This window comes from Jaculus jaculus, chromosome 9 (genome assembly GCF_020740685.1).
Source record: "Jaculus jaculus isolate mJacJac1 chromosome 9, mJacJac1.mat.Y.cur, whole genome shotgun sequence".
Taxonomy (NCBI): domain Eukaryota; kingdom Metazoa; phylum Chordata; class Mammalia; order Rodentia; family Dipodidae; genus Jaculus; species Jaculus jaculus.
Genome location: NC_059110.1, coordinates 51296739 through 51318653, shown reverse-complemented (window position 1 = coordinate 51318653; position 21915 = coordinate 51296739). Strand labels below are relative to the sequence as shown.

Sequence of the window (21915 nt, the reverse complement as noted above, 5' to 3'; positions counted from 1 at the left end):
ATGTGTGGAGTGGGTCATGAAGTGAACACCGTTCTTGGAGCTACCGCTGAGACATGACATGAGGCAGGGTGTGATGACCCTGAGGAAGAGGCTGGCAAAACCATTGGAAGGTGGACCATGGTTTGCATGGAGCCCTGGAGATGTTTGAGATATACCAAAACTTTGCAAGGCCATCATGGGGCGCTATTGGCATGGGATGGAAGCTTTTCCTGGCTGTTCAGCCTAGCTGCAGGGATGAAATTGGAAAATCCGGAGACTCATTCACAGGTTATGATGTTGGACTTGAACTACAGGTATTTGCCTGATGGTTATTTTGTTTGCATTGTTTTAGTTACGTCTTATAGCAATTGGAAATGCTTACTCTGTGCCTTCATATTGAAAGCATATATATAACTTGTTAAAATTGTACAGGACTCACAGCTAACAGGTAATTTTAGATCTCAGAGGAGACTTGGGACTTTGGAACTATCTTAAGTCAGTAAAGACTATGAGGACCTTTGAATTTGCTCTGAAACAATATATAATGTGAGATGGTTATGAATCTTATTGGGGGCCAGGGGTAGAATGTGGTAGTTTCAATGGATATTCCCCGCTGTATTTGGGAGTTTTGTTAAAGCTTCGTGGATTTCCAGCTATCAGGCTGGAGGAGGTGTCACTGGGGACAGATTTGAATTCCAGCCTGAGTTCTGCCTGGATTCCTAGAGTGTGATTGCTTGTGGTGTTGGTGGTGGTATTTCTCTCTGCAGGGATATGTGAAAGTGGTTCAGCTTCTTCTGCCATTATGGAACCTTCCCCTCACCTTAAGTTAAGGGGGAAGGGTAGAGTTAGGGTGACTGGAGCCCTGAAGTTAAAAAGGGCAAAAATTTTATGTCTTGCCTAGTTCCTAAGAACTGTTTTGCCACAGTCGGGAGCCCTCCTGGGAGGGGAGGTCTTTCATAGGATTTAAACATTGTGATTGGTTAAGGTAAGCTAATCTCTTCCTGAGACAGCCCCTAACCCTAACCAACCAGCTGGCCCTCTGGTTCACCTGTGCTAAAAGACAGCCTACCACCCCAAGGTTATATAAATACCTTTGCAAGGGGAGGGCAGGCTCTTGCTCTGATCACTAGGGAACTTCCAGCTGTTTTTTTTTTTTTTTTTTCTTTTTCTTTTTTCCCCTCAGCTGGGCCTGTGCCAAGCCAGCCCTGGCCCAGCCAGGAGGGTCTTGGCCTAGGTCTTAGCAGGACCAGCCAGGAGGCCCCCATAGTCCTTACTTTCCACATGGGTTCTTTATCTCCTCCAGCTTCCCACATAGCAGGAGCTCCTTGAATCTTCTTTTCTCTTTTCTTTTGATGCTTTTTTTCCCTAGATCCATCTGGTCACATGGACTCTTGAGCTACACTTGGCCCACATGGGCTTTTGGGCTCCACGTGGTGTACTTCTCATATCCTCACTTTATCTCCCCTTACCTCCCAGCCTTCCCTTTCCACACTCCTTTGTAAAATCTGAATTAAATGTGGTACTTTAAAAATCATTCTCTTGAATCTGGAATTGCTACTTCTCTTGTTAGTTTGCAGTTATGAACTCAGGGTTTGGGTTCCAGGAAGCACCCCAGAACCCCAAATTTCCCCATTACATAAGCTTCAATAAATCCCTTCCTCCCATCAAATGTGTCTGGTATGGAAGTTCATCCCAACGATGTGAAGCTGACTGTGACAATAATACTCTTTAAAAATATGATCTTGATTCAAGTTTTTAAAAGGAAATTCAAGATTTAACAATATAGTGTATTTAGCATTGCTCATTTATTTATCAGAGCTAAAGATACTGAATGAATTAAGGACATAGATTTCAGGCCACATTCTTAGATAACCTTTCTTGAATCTATGTCCTAATCTTTAAAAGGACAGGACATATTTTTCAGTCCTCCTACTTCAGCCTCCCTCAACTGGAATTGTCAACATTTAACCACATCCAGCTTAAATTGTGGAATCTCTTGTTGTTGATTTGTAGTTTAATCCCATTGTGATCAGATAGAGTGCAAAAAATTATCTCAGTTTTCCTGTACGTGGTCTATTTTAGAGAATGTACCCTGTGCTGCTGAAAAGAATGTGTATTCTGGGGCTGGAGAGATGGCTTAGCGGTTAAGCGCTTGCCTGTGAAGCCTAAGGACCCCGGTTCGAGGCTCGGTTCCCCAGGTCCCACATTAGCCAGATGCACAAGGGGGGCGCACGCGTCTGGAATTCGTTTGCAGAGGCTGGAGGCCCTGGCGCGCCCATTCTCTCTCTCCCATTATCTGTCTTTGTCTCTGTGTCTGTCGCTCTCAAATAAATAAATAAATAAAAATTTAAAAAATTATAAAACAAAGTGTGTATTCTGCAGCATTTGGGTGGAATATTCTGTAGATATCTGTTAGGTCCATTTGTTCTGTGACCCCATTTAATTCCGATGCTTTTTTGTTTATTTTTTGCAGGCATGACCTGTCAATTGAGGAGAGAGGGTTATTAAAGTCACCCACTACAACTGTTATCTGTGGCCTTAGTTCTAATAGTGTTTGTTTCTTGAAATTGGAAGCTGCATGTTAGGTGCATATATGTTTAGGATTGTAATGTTCTCCTGTTGGAATGTTCCTTTAATCAATGTACAGTGACAGTCTTTATCTTTCCTAACTAATGTTGGACGTCTATTCCTGTCACATACTAGGATAGCAATACCTGCCTGTTTTCTAGGCCCATTTGCTTGAAGTACTATTTTCTATCCTTTCACTCTAAGATAGTGTCTGTCCTTTATGGAAAGGTGAGTTTCTTGGAGGTAACAAATAGAAGTATCCTGCTTTTTATTTTATTTTTTGTTTATTTATATTTATTTGAGAGTGATAGAGAAAGAGGCAGAGAGAGAGAGAATGGGCGCACCCTTGTGCATCTGGTTAACGTGGGTCCTGGGGAATCGAGCCTCGAACCGGGGTCCTTGGGCATCACAGGCAAGCGTTTAACCGCTAAGCCATCTCTCCAGCCCCAGTATTCTGCTTTTTAACCCAGTCTGCAAGCCTGTATCTTTTGGTTGGGGCATTGGGACTATTGATATTGAGTTATTATTAAAAGGTGTGCATTTATTCTTTTTGTTTGTTTGTTTTGAGGTAGGGTCTCACTCTAGGTCAGGCTGACCTGGGATTTACTATGTAGTCTCAGGGTGGCCTCTAACTCATGGTGATCCTCCTACCTCTGCTTCCCGAGTGCTGGGATTGAAGGCATGCGCCACCATGCCTGGCTGTTCTTGACATTCTTCTTGCTTTGTAGTTCTTCCTGCTTTTCCTTTACTCACTTGCATTAACATTATTTCAGTATGGTTTATTATTTCCTGTTTCCATATGTGTGTGCTGCTCTTCAGCATGAAGGATCAAGTATTTTCTGTAGATCTGGTTTATTGGTCATATATTCCTTTAGCCTGTTTTTGTTGTGCAATGTCCTTATGTCTCCCATCAATTTGGATGGATAGCTTTGTTGGATAAGGTGATCTTGGTTGACAGTTACTATCTTTCAGAACTTGGAATATATCATTCCAAGCCCTTCTGGCTTTTAAAGTTTGTATTGAATAATCTGCTATTATCCTGATGGGCTTGCCTTTATATGTGACTTGATTTTTTTCTCTCAGCAATACAATTTTGGGTGGAATTATATTATCTTTTTGTATTGCTTGTATTATTGTATTATTTCAGTTTATTTTCTTTGGTTTTTGTGTTTTGTAGCATAATTATTATATGGTGGTAAGAGGTTCTTTCCTAATTTTGTCTGTTTCACGTTCTAAAGGTTTCCTGAATCTGTATTGGCAACATTTTCTCTATTTGGGGGATTTTTTTTTTTTTTTTAATGAGTTTGTTAGAAATGCCTACTATGCCTTTGGAATGAAATTCTACTATGTCCTGAATTCTTATGTTTGATTTTGTCATAGTGTCCCAGATGCCTTCAGATTCTCATTCCTGCCTTCTGAGTAGTTTGTCTTTCTCTTTGTTGGACTGTATTAGACCTTCCACATGGTCTTCTAGATTAGATATTCTGTCTTTTCTTTGATCCATTCTACTGGTGAAACTTTCTGTGGTTTTTCTATTGATTTGCTCTGTTTTTTTTTTTTTTTTCATTTCTAGTATTTCTGATAGGTATTTCTTCATCACTTCTATTTGTGTGTGTGTGTAGTTTTTTGAGGGTTTTGCTCTAGCCCAGTCATACTTGGAATTCACTATGTAGTCTCAGGGTGGTCTTGAACTCATGACGATCCTCCTACCTTTGCCTCTGGAGTGCTGTGATGAAAGGTGTGTACCACCACACCCAGCAATTTTTCCATTGTTACTGTTTCCTTACTCATGACTTGAATTGACCTCATTATTTCATTAAGTTGATTTCCTTTGTTCTCTTGGGATTCCTTCAGGAGTTTGTTTTCTTTGATTTCTTTGAGTATTGTTTTAATCATTATTTTGAAATCTTTGCCAGACATTTCATCTATATCAGCCTGATCAGAGATCATTTCTGATAGATTTATAATTTTGGGTGGAATTATATTATCTTGATTCTTTTTGTATTGCTTGTATTATAATGTAGAGATTTTGTATCTTGAATTAATTTGATCCTTGGATTTTCTAATTATCTGCAGTATTCTTAGCCATGTGAATTCACTTTACATATATTTAGGGTAGGAGTTTAAGGTGCAGGGTGTGGCTATTACTTCCAGAGGAATAGCAGAAGCGACCCTAGGTGTTGAGTTTGACTGTTATTTCAAGTATTCTAATATGCTGGGTGGAGCAAATTACTGGCAAATTCTAAAATTCAACCAAGCATTATATACATCCAATCAAAACCAGGACAGAGTATTTATGCAAGAGTGGAAATTAAAACAAGCAGATAATGTAATAAAGTCAAAGTCCTTTAGGTTGCCCCACACCCTTAATCCTGTCAACTAGGAGGCTAATATTTCTGGTCTGGAATGGGCAGCCTGGGGCAGAGTGAGACCTTGCCTCCAATAATGACAGACGAAAAATAAAAGGCCCTATAAATCAGGAAATGTGAAAGGGAACAAAAGTCAACACCAACATACAGGTTATTTGAGAATGGTAACTCTGACAAAGAATACATCAATCAAATCAAACACACAACCTGCCCTGACATGGAAGGTGACATTAACACTTCCAGTGCAGGCCTATGTACCTGGCTTTGTACAAGTAGGCCCTGTTACCTTTTGGAATGGCTTCTAGTCTCACCATTACTGAGTGCCCACCTTGGTCCCTCTCTGTTGCTCTGTGGATTTGGTTAGGCTGCTTGGGTCACAGGACCTTGTGTTCTGATCAGCTGGGATGAATGCTGTGTGGCTGGGGGATGGATGAGTTCTCTGTTGGTTTGCTGTACTGGTGGGTTAGGGGAACAGAGGCCGTGCAGGATGCCTGGAGTTGTACTGGATCTTCTCTTTTTGTCTAGTTTGTGAACTTCTTCAGTAGCTGCTTTCTTTGCTGGTCCCTGCTGTCTTCCCCTTGGGTTTCTTGGCTTTGCGATTAGCCTGTTGTGAATGGAAAATCCCTTCATCTGACTTCTGTAGCTCTGTGCTTTACTGAGTCAGGTGGGTGGGTGTGTGGATTGGGGCCACCACTGCTATGGCAGGAGTCACTTTTGTGCTTTCTGCTTGCTAAAAGTTTTAGGACTCTCCTGTTTTCTCTGCTGTCCTTGATAATTCCTTATACACTTTCACTTTTCTGTATAAGTGTATATTTTGCTGTTTCTGCTTATTTTCCCCCAGGTTGATTTGGCATGGCTACTACACTGCCATCTTACCTGGAAATCCAAATTGTTGAATCTCAGCACTACATAATTCTATGAATTTCAGTTTTCTTATATTTGTATTTAAAATACTTTTTTCTTAAGTTAATTATTTCTGAATGAATGTGTGTGCTCAATTACTTTTTGCACAGAATAACTTTTGTGATAATTTAATTTTTTTAAAATTTTTATTAACATTTTCCATGATTACAAAATATATCCCATGGTAATTCCCATAATTTAATTTTATTTCACCATTTTGACTTAAGATTAGGTTGGAGAAGGCAAACTGACCAAATATTGCTGTAGATACCATCACATCATTGGGACAGAACACCTGACCAAAGGTAGCTTATGGGTCCACAGAGTTTATTTTGGCTTACAGTCTTGAGAGGAAGGCTGATGACAGTTGGTGAAAACATGGTATGGTGGTTTCATTCATAAACAGGTGTTCTGAATGCTAGGTTCCCAGCTGATGGAGATTTGGGAATTAATGCCTCTTGGAGGCAGTGTATTATTGGGAGTAGGTTTATTGGTGCTGTAACCAGCTGTCTCTTGCCAGTGTTGACACATTCTCCTGTTTCTGTTGTCCATCTGATGTTGGCCAGGAGGTGATGTTCACCCTCTGCTCATGCCATCGTTTTCCTCTGCCATCATGAAACTGCCCTTTGAGTCTGTAAGCCAAAATAAACCCCTTTTCCCCACAAGCTATCTTAGTCGACTGATTTCTACCAGCAGTGTAAACCTGACTGTACCAGTAAAGTTGGTACCAAGATGGGGTTCATTGCTATTAGACACCTGACTGTGTGGCTGTGGCCTTTTGGAGCTAATTTTCAAGAGGAATGTGAAACCTTGGCCTAGGAGACGCCTTACAGTGCTGTAAGAACAGTTTGATAGACTATTCTGGTCAGAGTTGGAAAGCAGTAAGAACTAAGGACTGTGAGGTTTGGCTTGTGAGGGTGAGAAAGAGCTTTGCCTGGACTGGTTTTGAAGCAGTTTGTTTGAGAGGCTTGCTATTATGTCCTTGTGCTAAGAATTTGCGCAAGGTTGCATTGCATAGAAATACACATGTGTGAGCAAAGGGATGTGGCACAGAAAACATGAAATCTTTCAGCTGAATTTCTCAAATTGTCGCCATCTGGGGACCAAGTATTCCATTCTCGTGAGTTCATGGGGGATATCTGATTCAAACTTCCACATTCTTCCCTTGGCCCCATAGACTGACAACCTTTGTCAAGATATAAAAATGCAACTTCAAAAGTCCCCATAAGTTTTTAATTTTTTAAAAATCTGTCACAACACTATTCCAAACGCCTAAGTCTAAGGTCTCATCTGAGACGCAAGATAGTCTCCCTGTGAAATTAAAACACACTTTAAGTACCCATTGGCACAGAGTCAACAATCATACTGCAGAAGATGATACTGGGCATAGCAGGGGAAGATAGAACACCCCCCCCAAAAAAAGGGGCAAACATCAAATCCTCAAGGTTCATGACTGACTGGCATCTGGAACCTTCAATGAAGTCCTTTTGGTTCCAAATTTTGACCCTCCAGCTAGACTTGCTTACAGCCAGAGGAAACTCCATCTCAAATGTTACAGTTACCTTCTTGTTGCTGAGACAAACACCTGTCCAGAAGCAGCTTGTGGGAGAGAAGGTTTTATTTCAGGTTTACAGTTTCTTGGGAAAATTCATCCTGATGGAACAAGCTGGCTTAACTTCATATGTCCACAGCAGTGTTGGGGGGGGGGGGGAGGCAGGGATGGGGAGCCAGAGCTCAAGTTAGCTCTGAACAGTGCTGAACTCTACCCTAACATCTGCCCCTGGTGAAACACTTTCTCCAGCAGAGCTGGACCTCCCCAAAATTCTGCAAGTTGGGGACTAAATAGAAAACTTAATCACAAATACCTAAGACTGTGGGGACTTTACATTCAAATCACTGTTCTCAGCCAAGAGCTCTCCTTGGCAGCTATTCTATAGGCCTGGTATCTCCAGAATAGAAGGGTCTTCGCTGCAATCCATGGTTCATGCCATGTTTTTTTGTTTTTGTTTTTGTTTTTCGAGGTAGCTCACTGTAGCTCAGGCTGACCTGGAATTCACTCTGCAGTCTCATGGTGGCCTCTAACTCAAGGAGATCCTTCTACCCCTGCCTCCCGGGTGCTGGGATTAAAGGCATGCATCACCATGCCCAGCTTGTGCCATGGTTTTATTGGGTCTTCAGGAACTTTAACAGCCTTGCCTCATATCACCAAATGGCCATCTTCACAAACCACATTGCAGATGGAGTGACATTTTTCCAAAACAGTAGGTGGCTTACCAAATTTATTAATCCAGGCCAGAATAAAGCCAACTAAAGAGCAGGGAAGCATCTTCAACATTCTTCCTTCAAGCTTCCTCCCTGCTTTCAAGAGTCAGCATTCTTCCTAATGTCCTAATGTAGAACAGTTAGCCTAATCTCAGTGGTGGTAATCTCTCAAAACAGTTGCAACCTGAAACTCATTTCTTTCTGTATCATAGCTTTTGTTCACTTTTTTGACTTTTGTTGGACCTGGACTAGGACCAGCACCAAACAGGTCACATGTAAATGAAAGAAAGAGAACTGACCTCAACAGCAATAGATTGTCTTTTATTCAGAGAGCAATGAGGGGTGGACAGGCTTTCTGCAGGATTAGAAACTGCATGCTCAGACACAGCTGAGCTGGGTAAAAGAACAAGCAGAAAAGGTAAAAGGAAAAGAAGGGGGACCAGGATGTCTGCTTGTTGAATCTGTCTTCTTTATGGTCTTGGGGCAAGGGTCTCTGCACACCAGATGTTCTTATTGCAGAAAACATTTGAGGTATTTTGTAGCCCAGAGACTAGAAGATCTATTATTCTGAATCTCCTGAAGTCAGCTTATCTGGTCACTTTGGTTTAAACCCTTCATGTTTAAGGTTGTGAATGACTTGCCTCAACAGGAGTAGCACATGGGCAACAAAAGAGGAATGAGGATTGTCTTCATTTGGGGCAAAAGGAGGAAAAGGATTCATTGTGACACAGGAAGAGTTGTACAAGGAGCAGGGTGTCAGGAGACTGTCATTATCTGGAGTGAACGAGGAGGCAGGTGCTAGTTAATGGTAATATTTCACAAAAAGTTGAGAAGGGATGACTGAAGACTGAGAAGAACCCAGGACTGTTGCTGATTAAGAATGTCATCTAGGGCTAGTGAGATGGCAGTTAAGAGCACTTGCAAATTCTGCTGGCCTAAATTCAATTCACAGTGCTCACACAAAGTGGTATATATAATCTGTAGGGTCCCCCCTCCCCCCCAGTGGCAAGAGACACTTGTGTTCCCATACTCATCCTTTCTCATTCTCTTAAATTATATATGTATGTATAGAATAACTGTAGCTGGTATTTCACACATGTCATTCTAGTCCCCTGGGAAGCAGGGGCAGGAAGAATTAGAGCATACATGCAGGAGGGACTTGTTACCTTGAGGATAGCAAGAGTTCCTTAAGATTTCCCACTTGAATCTAGAGAGTAAGTCATGAATTGGTGAGAACTAAAGCATAGATCTTCTAAGGAAAGTGTCAGAGGATAAGGTGTGTGATGTAAATAGACTTCTTGCTGCTTAATTGCTGTTTAAATCAATAAATCTTAGTTCACATGGGAATTAAATATATTTGCCATTTTATTTTGAGTAAGCTCATTTGTCCTGGCTAGACAAATTGTGGACATTTTTACATTGTTTTTAAATTAAGAAACTTTTGAAATTCATGTGAATTTCAGAATTTATGTATACTGTAGACCAAAGTGTGATCTAATCATATTTTTTCTCTGTATCTACATAGATAATTAGTAGTCTTGGAACATTTATATGCCTGTGCTATATACTTTATACGCTTTGCCATAGCATGTACTTTTCTGTGTTATATATGTGAATTTTCTAACTCACTTGAGGCTCATGTTTCCACCCTCAATGTCTATAGTACCATTGCACAAGTAGGACTCCAAGGAGTGCAATTTATGACACTCCTGAGATTAACCACATCCTTTTAACATCTTGTGTACCTTTTTCTTTTTAATCTTGGTCTGGATATGAGTGTTGCACAATGTTCCCTTTTTCATTTCCAAGAATTTGGGTCTGGAATTGTGGGCTTTGATAATGAGTCACATTCTAGTCCCCTTCTCCATAATGTTCCCTTCCTTTTGAAGATCTTAGAGTATGTATTGCTCTCATTTCAAAAAGGATGACTGTTGGGTGTCTATCCATCTCGCTGTCCTCTTTCAACAAGTGTTTTTTGAGTATCTACTCTGTGTCCCTGGCAGTATACTTGTCCCTGGTGGCTACACAGATAAGATTCTTAGGCACATGGTTCTTAAGTGACCTGCCCCAGGAATCCTCCTTCTCTGACCCCCAGCAGCACTGGAATTACAGGTACACACCACTGGCCTTTACTTAAGTTTTAGGGTTCCAAACTTGGCCTAGTGCTCAAGCGTCAAGTACTGTACAGATATAGACATCTCCTCATTCCTGATTTTATATTAAATGCACATGCTTTATTTTCCTTATTCTTTATTTTCTACATAATTCATATTAACTGAGGCAGTAACATTTATTATACATAGTAAATCTGCAGAGAATAGATGTTAGAAACCAGTGAGTCAGGAACAGATCAAACCCCTTAATAATACTGTATTTCATTATCATTATCTCTTTAGTAAGTTTCAAGTCAATGAGCTCTTAAAATTCCTTTTTAGGTTGAAGTTTTTGTCATAGTTACCTTGCCATTGAGTAGTTAGCCCTTATCCTTTATTTGGATTTAATCTCTTGTACTGACAAGCCTTGCTATTAGGTTTTCCTTTTAAATTCTAGCTTGGAATTAGTTATTACTGCTTTATTTGAAATGTTTTTCAGTTTTGGATCTAGAATTGCAATCATATCATTTATTAATCACTGAAAAATTATTTTTAATTTTCTTTTTAAGGTATTTTCAAACGAAACAATTCCAGATTGATGGATGAAATTTTAAAACAACAACAGGAACTTTTGGGGCTAGATTGTTCCAAATACTCACCAGAGTTTGTAAATAGTAATGACAAAGATGATCAAGGTATGCCTGAGTATAAAATTGAACATGTAGCAGGTAAAGAGGTATGCTTTGTTTCAGGGCAAATTTTTCAGTCATTTTTTTATTCATTCATTCATATTAGTATTTTTAATTACTAGGATGTTTTCTCCTGTTCATCTTGTTGAAAGATAACATAACAATTCATATTAAAAACAAATATTAAAGATTTTATTTAACAAGGCAGGTTTTACAACTGGTTTAGTAGAGAAGCCAAAAAACAGATAGCATCCATAGATCAAGAATGGAAACAAGTATGTAAGTAGAAGTGAAACTAGTTTTCCTTTGAGATAGTAGGAAAAATCATTGAAATTCTCACAGTTTAGAAAGAGTGTGTATGTCTATAGTTTAAAATTTCCTATTATCAGTGATTTAGAATCTACAGAATCAGATACAGTGTGAAAGGTATGTGTGTACTGTAGACAGTGCATAAATATTCCTTAGGAACATTCTTTTCTAATCTTAACTTTTTATTTATATTTTTGTGCTAATCCTGGTTTTATTCTGTGATTGTAGATGGGCTTTTTTTTTTTTTTTTTTTTTTTTTGTCTGTTTGTTTGGTTTTTTTTTGAGGTAGGATCTCACTGTAGCCCAGGCTGACCTGGAATTCACTAGTTAGACCCAGGGTGGCCTTAAACTCACGGTTATCCTCCTACCTTTGCCTCCTGAGTGCTGGGATTAAAGGCAGGTGCCACCATGCCCAGCCTGTAGATGGGATTTTAAAGAATCATTAGCAAGCCTAAAACTTAGATTTTTGTTTTTTGGAGGATTTACACACAACATAAGATTATTCTGAGGACTTGGGGAATGCAGAGCATAAAAGTATATGTAAATGTGATTTGGGTTCATGAGTTTTTGCAAAGAAAAGTGGCTAAGTAAGTTTTAATACTAAAATTGAAGGGCTTAAATGATTTGTGTTTACCACATGAACTGTATCTTTGTTTCTATCCGGATCTACTGTTTTATAAAAATAATTTAGAAATCAATATAGAGAAGCATATTTTTAAAAAATCTTGTCTCTTTTTTTTCCTTTAGTTTTAAATTGCCCTTCGGCAGTGAAGGTGCTGTCCCCAGAAGATGGAAAAGCAGATATTGTGAGAGCTGCTCAGGACTTTTGCCAATTAGTAGCCCAGCAGCAAAAGAGGTCCACAGATTTGGATGTAGATACGTTAGATGGTTTACTTTGTAAGTCATATGTTTTTAGTTTTGCTCCCCAAGAATACAAATTAAGGACTATTGAAATTCTTTTCATTCTGTAAAGCCTGATTTTTATTGTTAGATTCCTCCTTATAGTTCTAAAATTTAAAGAGTCACATGGATGATTGTTTTGAAATAATGAAATTTGTATTCAGATAACTTGCATGAGGACTTCATAGTAAAGGAAAAGGTTTTTGAGGAATTTATTTGTAGTAGTGAGTATTCTAGGAAGGAGGAACTTTGGCTTGTCATCTTCCTTTCTGAATTTGAGCCCTTTGTTAATGTTGAACTTGGAGCCTTTTCATGAGGCATTGTTAAAAAATGCAACCTGTTATCTATCCATGCTTCCTCCTTTAATATTCTCTGTGCTATGGTGTATAAATAAACCTCTGCATTTGTCATATTGATTATCAGAATACCTGTGTGTATTTTTCCACAGTGTTCACAAAATGTTTTGGTTTGCTTATTTTCTCCAGAGCCCCTCTTAGGAACTTTTTGCTTTAACTTTGTGATAGTTACTAGCATTCTTCTTGGTTCTTTTGAAGAAAGACAGTCTTTCTGACAAGTTAATGTCCATTGATATCTTCTGTAGCCACATGATATCAGTTATTTCTCATTTGTTTATATAGAGTACCTTTGTTTGACTTATCAATCATGCATTTCTCTTCTTCAGTTATTTACACAGCTCTTCATTCTTTGTTACTACATTGGCATGATGCACCTTCTCTGGCCTTGTGCTCTCACTGAGCATGTTCATTGACTTCTTACCCTACTCTTACATTTTTGGCCATTATATAATTGTTTAGGTTCAGCAAGCGGTAGACTTAGAGGTTATTGAGCTAGTGACTGTTTCCTCTGAGACCTACCAGACTGATCCTCGAAGTTAATATGGGAGTAGCCTATAGAAAAGTGTTAGTGTTGAGTGAACAGATTACCACTTTGGTTTCTGACTTGTTTCTGTTTTTTCTAGAAATATAAAAAAAGAATCACATAATATGTAGTCTTATATATCTTGCTTGTTTTACTCAGCATAGTTTTGAGGTTTATCCATGTTTTATACATGGGTAATTCATTACTTTTTTGTTTAGTATTTTTTTATGGGTATAATACATTTTGTATACCCATATTAGTTAGTGTGCATTTGATTGTCTCCACATCTTGAGGTCAAAGATGTTAGTTTTTTAGCATTATCTGTTGAGAAGATTTTTTTCTTTCTTGAGTTATTGTAGTTTCTTTATTGAAAAATCAGTTGATTATAAATGTGATTTTTAGGTCTGGGCATTTTGTTCTATTTTGTTTCTGTGTATGTGTGTCTAGTCTACTGTGACCAGGTAGCATAAGGCCTTCACATGGTTTTTATTATTGTTTTTCAGGCAAGGTGTTACTGTAGCCCAGGCTGACCTGGAATTCACTCTGGAACCTCAGTGGCCTTGAACTCATTGTAATTTTACTACCTTAGCCTCTGGGGATTAAAGGCATGAGACATAGTGCCCAGAGCCTTTTTTTTTCCTGAAGTTATTTTAAGGGTTCAGGGCTTTTTGCATTTTCATTTAAATTTTCAGGTCAGCTTTTCAGTTTCCAAAATAAACCATAAACAACAACAACACAACCCTTATAGGAACTTGCAATGGATTTGAGTGGAGTCTGTTGCTCAGTTTGGGGCAAATTGACATCTTAATATTGACTTTTCCAGCCTATAAATATTATATCTCTCCATTTATTTGGGTCCTATTTTTTCAGAGTGTTTTATAATTCAAGTATCTAAAGTTTCTACTACTTTTGATAAAGTTTATTCATAGGTATCTTACTTGTTTTGATACTATTAATGGAATAATATTAGTGATTGACATAGATTTATTTTGTAATATTATCTTTTTAATACCACAACCTTGCTAAAATTCACTTTAGTAGTTTTTGTAGAGGCATACAATTTTCTAAATAGAAGATTAAGTTTACAAATAATGATGATTCTTGCAGTTTTCACTTTTTTTAATATTTACTCTGGTCTCTTATGCAGTGGCCTAGTGTAGTAGTTATCTAGTGATTGATACTCTGCTTGTGGCCAGCCACCTTATGTTCATAAGGTTTCAGTAGTCTAAATATGAAAATTGAAAGTGCATTTTGAATTGTTATCATTTCTCAGCTCTCCCTGGGCTTTGGTTTCACTGGGTTTTCTTCCTGTCCCCCTACTTTCTCTCCCTCATATGTAGGTGGCTTCTCAGTTGGCCATGGATATAAAGGAATTTATCTGAGCCCTCCCCAGGCTCTTCCTGTTAAATATCTGGCCACTAAGTATATACTGAGGCCAATGAAGCTGTGTGTTTTCCTCATTCTTCCCCATTTTTGAATTTCTCATAGTTGGCAAACTATGGACTTCTGACTGTTTGGTGCACAATTAACCTTGTGTCAGAGCTCCCAGACTCAGGACAGCTCTAGATTCTTACCCTTCTTACCCATAGTGCTGACTGATGGACTGATGCTTGCATGTTATATTTGTAAATAATAATCTGCCTTTGGCCAGTATCATGCTCTTAAAAGGCTGGTTTTGTTCATCTATTTAAACTGTTTCTTTAATAGAGAGGATTTGTCACCCTCTTCACATTTGTCAGTTTTGTTATTTTATTTTACTTTTTTTTTTTTTTTTTTACTAAAGAGAATTGCTTTTTTGGTGGCAGAGGAATATGTTATATGTAGTCCATTTGCTCTAGTAACATGTACTTTAAATAGTAAATTTAATTAGCATATAAAGTAATGGGTTTCACTATGACATTTTCATACATATCTAACATGGATTTTTTTTTTTTTCCCCCATGAGACAGGGTCTCACTCTAGTCTAGGCTGACCTGGAATTTGCTCTGTAATCCCAGATTGGCTTTGAACTCAGTGATGATCAGCCCACTCAGCCTCCAAGTATGGAACTAAAGGCCTGTGCCACCATGCCTAGCCCAATGTGGATTTTTAAGGGACTTTGTCATGGAAATAATTATTTAGTATTACTAATGGATGGGCCTGCCTTATCCAGTCTTCTTATTTTAATACCCATTGCTTCCTTTTTGTTTCATTCTGGTGATATAACCCAGGACTTTCACTCTGCTCTCACCACCATACATCTTCAGCCCCAGTCTCTTCACTCTTCACTTGATAATGGAAGAGCTGAGCCCAGGAGAGACTGCATGACAGAATAAGGGTAGTATTACCAACTGTGAGATTGTGAAGGTGTTTGATTATAAAATCATATCTATTATACCAATGACTATTACATGAAAACCAAGTAATAACAGATAACAATTGTCCATGTAGAGACCAAGCTACAGTTTCTTATTCACCGTTAAGATTGCTTGGACTCTAGGCAACACTGAAAACATTTGTACTATGTAGCTAAGAGTGGTCTTTTGAAGCCTGTAAGTATACAAGATAGGACAAGAATAGACAAAAAGGAGAGTAGATACTTTGAAGGACTTTTTCATTTCCATAGTTATTTGATTCTGTGACCAATATCAGCATTTATGGCCAAAGAGTAGTGACTTTCCCATGATGCCATAGTTGATTCTTAAAAGATAGAAGGGATTTGGGGTTCTTACTGGGTTTAAGGTGGGAATTGGATCACCTTTATCAGTTAATCAATATAGTTGACTGAACTTTGAAAAAGTTTTGACATTTGGAATGAACATTTAGTAGATTTTGTTCTTATTTATTATTTATTGAACAGTGCTTAGTAATTTTATGTGTATGTCTTTATTTCCAAGGTTCAAATGGTTTCCCTGATCCTGATTTAGTACTGAAGTTTGGTCCTGTGGATAGCACATTAGGTTTTCTTCCCTGGCAGATCAGATTGACTGAGATTGTGTAAGTAACTAAAAATGTGCATAATTCCACACATGTTCTTGTGCCTGGTGCTACATTATATCTGATATGAATTCCCAAAGAAAATATTATATCCTTTTCCTTAGGCTCTTTATCGAATGAGTGGTAAAATAAAGGCATGTAAATGAATTAGAGGAGCTTATATGGGTGTGCAAATGCTGAATGTTGACACTGATTATCGTAGGAGTTCATGAATAAGTAATGTCTGAGAGCCGAAGTTATTGATTTTACAGAAAAGGTATTATATACTCAGGGTCCTGATAACATTTTTGTATTTGGAATAAAACTAGGAAGCATAGAGGGTGGGAAGGATAACGAGAAACTGGGGCATATTTTAAAGATACAGGGAATTGGCCCATCAGAGCAGAATGCTAGGCCATAGTATGAGAGAAAATGAAATGTCCAAGGTTTCCAAGGTTTGGAAAACTTTAAATACCAACATAAAGAATGTATATAATATAGTAGCTCAGGAGTGGGAAATGGTTGAATCTGTGAATAATATAGGAATGGTGGTTTTTGGGAGGCATATTTGGCTGGTTTGACTAGAACATGTTGGATCAGCTGTAGGTATAATATTAGGAAGTATATAGTGAAGAGAATGGCATGGCTTATATAGAATAGGGTTTACAAACTTTTTCTAGTAGCTGTTTTAGGTTCTTTAGGCCATATGATGTCTTGCCACTCTCCTCTTTTGTAACTGCCCAACTCAGGTAGTGTAGCTAAACAACCATAGACAGTACATGAGCAAGTAGGCATAACTGTGATCTGATAAAAATCTCATTTATAAAAATAGGCTGAGATAGGCATTGTGGTACATGCCTCAGATCCTAGCACTTGGGAGGCTGAGGCAGGAGGATCCAAAGGTCAGGACCAGCTTAAGCTATATAATGAATTCTGCATTAGCCTGAGCTACAAAGTGAAACACTATCTCAAAAACAAAAAAGAAACACACTATTATTGCTGACTTCCGATTTAGAATAAAAGAAATGCCCACTGTCTTTACATATCTTTAAATTCTGCATCTTAGAAGGAAAATGCTGTACATCTACATGTCATGAGTAAAAGAGAGGGAATGAAATGACTTCTAACCCATTAAACCTAGATGATTCACCCAGGTGATTATAATATTAATGAGAGGACACCTGGAAGTGAAAGGAGTCTTGATTTTTTGAAGGGAAGATACAGATTATATCAAGGCCATTGTTTTAAAATGGAAGTAGTAGAACAGATAAAGACATAGAATTGGTGATTTAGATAAAGGCTAAAAATGTTTATTTAGGGAGCAGCAGTATCTAGGAAATGATTGGGCCTATGAGAATAGAAGGTCACTCTAAAGTGTCCTTTAAGAAAGGACAAATAAGCCGGGCATGGTGGCGCACGCCTTTAATCCCAGCACTCGGGAGGTAGAGGTAGGAGGATTGCCATGAGTTCAAGGCCACCCTGAGATGACAGAGTTAATTCCAGGTCAGCCTGGACCAGAGTGAGACCCTACCTCGAAAAACCAAAAAAAAAAAAAAAAAAAAAGGACAAATATCTGGAACACATAGCATGTTAGAGCTGGAGAGGACTATCTTACCACCTCACTGTGCAGATAATGCATAAATGTACAAGCAGAACTCAAATTTTTATCTCTGGGTGTCCTTATGGTAGGCATGTGCCCCTCTGTTCTCCAAGATTTTTTGTCTTTTCAGGTGCCTTTCAGGGCAGTGCCAAGAAGTTGAGAAGTGGTTTGGAGGGAAGAGTAGGTTTTAGAGCAGGTGACTCTTGAGTCTTGTCTCTGAAGATCAAGAATGTGACTTTGGAAACTTAAACTAGTTTGCATTTCTGGCAGTAACAAGGAGAATAGGAAAAAGCCATAGGTAAAGAAACAAAGGGTCAAACAAGCTATTTCATGATAGGGTTTTTGTTTTGTTTTGTTTTGTTTTGCTGTGTGTGTGTGAAAGAGAGAGATCCTGTGACTAGAAGTTTGAATGTGACTTTTGAAGCCAGACCATGTATCTGGGTCTGTGACAATTTGGAATTTTTAAGTTTCATGAAATTATATAAATTAGAAATTTTCATGTTAATTATTAAAAGTTATTTTAAGTATGTAAAATATTTAAAAAGAAGCCTTTGGTTGTGAATCACAGTCTTTAAAGTGTTTGTCTTTATACTGTCATTGCTCCCTTGTGCAATTGCAGTTGGTGGAGTTACATTCTGTGTTACTCTGCTGGTATTAAGCCTTTCATTCATAAACTGTTCACATTGTTCTCCTGTACTCTGACCCTGGAGAGTTCTTAGATGGATGGGATCCTTAATACATAGGTTTCTATGTTTGATTTCATATAGGCTTTTCTATAACTGGTTGTGAATCTAACTCACTGAAGATGGCTTTTCTCTCCTTGTAGAAAGGGCAGATTTTTTTTTTTTTTACTTGAATTGTTTCATAATGAATTTGAAAGTCTCTTCACAGAATATTGAGATATTCAGCTTATAATTGACTTTTTTCTACCATTTTTGGTCACCATTTTCTGGTTTCCCCATCAAATTACAGTGTTATCTAACTATTTTTCCCCGTTGTGTTTTCTTTTCAGCTCTTTGCCTTCTCACCTAAACATCAGCTATGAGGACTTTTTCTCTGCCCTTCGTCAGTATGCAGCCTGTGAACAGCGTCTGGGAAAGTAGTGATTCCTGCTTGCATAGTTTGATTTCAGGCTTTTAGAGAAAAGGACCCAAGTGACTCTGATGTTTACAAAGTACCTATAAAACCAAGTATACATCTAGTTTATATTTCTCATAATTTATCAACAAACTAAAATAAGTGTCTTATCTGAGAGTGAGTGTATGTGTGCGTGTGTATGAGTGTGTGCCACGTGCATGTGAGTATGGATATACTTAAAATTGGGGGAACTGCTGGAGAATGAAGTCATAGACCTACAACTATGAGCAAATAGCAGCAATGTTTTAGGAGCTGAGAGTTCAGATTTAAAGGCTTCAGACCCTACTACTTCCCTGTTTTGTGGGGAGTGGAGGGAGTAATTAAACTTGTTTCAGTTGCAGGAGCTAATTTTTGTTCAGTCTTTCATAGTGACCAAACTTTGTAATTTATAAGGATATATTGACTTATTAAGTGGAAATATTCTGATTGTGAGGGAGCTTCTGAAGAGTGAAGACTTGTGGGTCATATTGCTCACCTTCAGAGCAGAGAGAATATCTCTTTGGATATCCGTCCATTTTCACTTCTTCTGACATTAGAATCAAAGTGCTGTGGTATCTTGTTCTGGGGTGTGAAGATCATTTCAAAAGGAACACTTTCAACATTTCAGTAAATACTGAATTAGGCAGTCAAAAAAAAAAAACAAAGTATATGGAATCTTAAAAGTAATGGTGGAAAATTTCGTTTAAAAGGCCTTCGATTCTCTTATGTGAGAGTTCTATGTATAGTATGCTGTATGATACCTAAAATTGGTTCAAAAAACATTTCTGCTAACTTTTTATTTAAAGTGAACATTTGAGAGAAGTTACCAAGGTAGCTCTTTTCCTCAAAAGTAACCTGTTCTTTAGAGTAGTAGTGAGATTTTTATTAAGTAGATTCCAATGGTAACTTTGCATAAAGGATTAAATAGAATTGAAGCCTGTGTAGGGAATAAAATATTACCAAAGTATAAAACATTTAAATTTTCATGTTCTCTTATGATAGAGAACAGCACTGGTTTTGTTATTTTTAAGTGTGTGATTTCTTGATGTTTAATATTCTTCCCACACACTGATCCTTGAACAGAAATCATTCTTTATATTGATGAAAGTTTTTAGAAAGCTCTTACCAACAAGTATACAATGGTTATGTACATTTAAGACACAGTAATTTAAATACTGGGTCTCAATCTGAAAAAAATGGCCAAGAAAATTGGGTTTAGAAAGTATAAAATATGGGTTGGAATTGTTTGTCAAACTTAGAAATGATGAATAAATGTTTCAACTTTGGATTATAAAACCCCATTTATGATTTTTTAAAGTATACTTGAAATAAAAATGATTAAATTAAATTTTGGTCCAGTGACATTACTTTGCATTTCAGTTTTTTCTTTACAACTTCTTTTCAAGTCTTAATTTATTGCCAACTTTTATGTGAAGTTACAGTATAATTAACATTATTAGAGAATTTCCATGTGCTATAGTCCATGTTCTATTCAGGGTTTATTTTGGCAAAAGGGAGAACTTAAAAAAATTTATGTTTTCATAAACATAAATGCCATTTGTCAGTACTTTGCAGTTTGTACAGATTTAGTAAATTTAATAAGTTCAATTGAAGTAGAAGGATTTAAGGTTTGTTAAAATTAGTATAGAGTCCCCACAGATTTGACTTTTTATATTTTATAGATATAATAGTATTCACACAGCCAACTGAATCTGTTAACCATAAACCAAGTCTGTTAGAGTCCTAGGAAGACATGCTTGAAACTAGGAACTGTGGGTTGGTTTTGAATTCTAATACAGGCATTACAGAACCGCAAGTGAGTTCAATTGCAGATGACACTATTGACTTAGTAGCATTGGTCAGTCTGTACTTCCTGCCCAAATCAACACAAGTTCTACATCTTGATTCCCTTGGCCTACTCTAAATGGAAGAATTTTAAAGAAAAAGAGTCATTCCTGTGTATTGAAGGATATTCCCTATACATTTTTTCTTCTTGACATTCCTCATAATAGAAAAATTACCTACTGAGGCAGAGTATATCCAGAAGTTGCAAGGTTTTTGAATCCTTGTAGACTGCTTTTTAAAAAAAATTTATTTTCACAATTTTTATTAACATTTTCCATGATTATAAAAAATATCCCATGGTAATACTCTCCCTCACCCCCCCCCCCACACTTTCCCCTTTGAAATTCCATTCTCCATCATATTAGACTGCTTTTAAAACTAATTGTTTACCATTCTAGAGTTTAAAAGATGGTTTTAATGTTTATGTCAAATTCTTTTCTCTTGTGACTAAGGCTAAAGAATGCCTGTTTATGAGAAGAAACTGTTATAATAATAATGAACAGTGCCAAATACACTGTGCATATCTACAATTTAACTTTGAATGTATGTTAATTAGCTCCCTTCCCTTTGTCTGTGTGATGGTTCCATGCATAGTCATTTAAATTCTTGTGCTGTTTTGTATGGGTGTAGACTTTGTCAACATGTAAATAATGTGTACAGCAAGTTTTTATGATTAAGGAATCAAATTTATTGAATTTTATTATTGAGAGTTAAAACATGTATGAACAAAAATCAATAAAAGAATATACTCTTACAGTATGAAAATGTTATGTTTGTTCTGAACATTCAGGGGCTGCAGAAATATAATCAGAAACTTATGGCTTGATAGCAATACTGTTTCTTTTAGATAGTATACCTTTGGTTGAAATGTTCTCAGTTTTACCTGGTTGAATATTTTAAAATGTTAAATGATTTGCTTTTTGTTAGATTGGAGTAGAGTCAGCTTTGCCTTTTAGTAGAATTTTCAAATTCCACAGTAATTAACATTTGAATTTTCTCTGAATGTGGAAGTGGTGATTGGAAACAACGTGGCTTAGCAGTTAAGAAATGTATACCCTTTAAAAAGTGAATTAATAGTTCTTACCAAGCTAGGAAATTCAGTGGTAAGAACTATGACCTGTCTTCCTTCACACATAAAATATTTAGTTGTTAGCTTCAAGGCTCAGTAATAACAGTTGGGGTTTTTGTTTTGTTTTTGAGGTAGGTTCTCGCTTTAGCTCAGATTGACCTGGAATTCACTATGGAGTCTCAGGCTGACCTCAAACTCAGAGATCCTCCTACATCTGCCTCCTAACCTAGCCTACAGGTGGCTTTTTGTACATAGTTTTCATCTAAAATCAGGCTTATCATAAGTCACATTTTAATTCCAGTTAATATGAAATACCTTTAACAAAAATTACTGCAGTAAGGATAGTTTTAAGATAAATACAGCACAGTTTGGTAGCAGT

The 21915-nt window shown here is 37.5% G+C and overlaps 1 protein-coding gene across 1 annotated transcript in view; it reads left to right on the top strand.

Annotated features, from left to right (window-relative positions):
* Nus1 (NUS1 dehydrodolichyl diphosphate synthase subunit) overlaps positions 1–19305 on the top strand; it is a 28682-nt gene extending 9377 nt beyond the window's left edge. Inside the window, exons 2-5 of the mRNA XM_004651245.3 lie at positions 10744–10869; positions 11920–12069; positions 15828–15927; positions 18519–19305. Of these exons, the coding sequence (XP_004651302.1) occupies positions 10744–10869; positions 11920–12069; positions 15828–15927; positions 18519–18609 (467 nt within the window). The 3' untranslated portion in view covers positions 18610–19305. The remainder of the gene's footprint in view (positions 1–10743; positions 10870–11919; positions 12070–15827; positions 15928–18518) is intronic.
* Positions 19306–21915: the final 2610 nt, after the last annotated feature.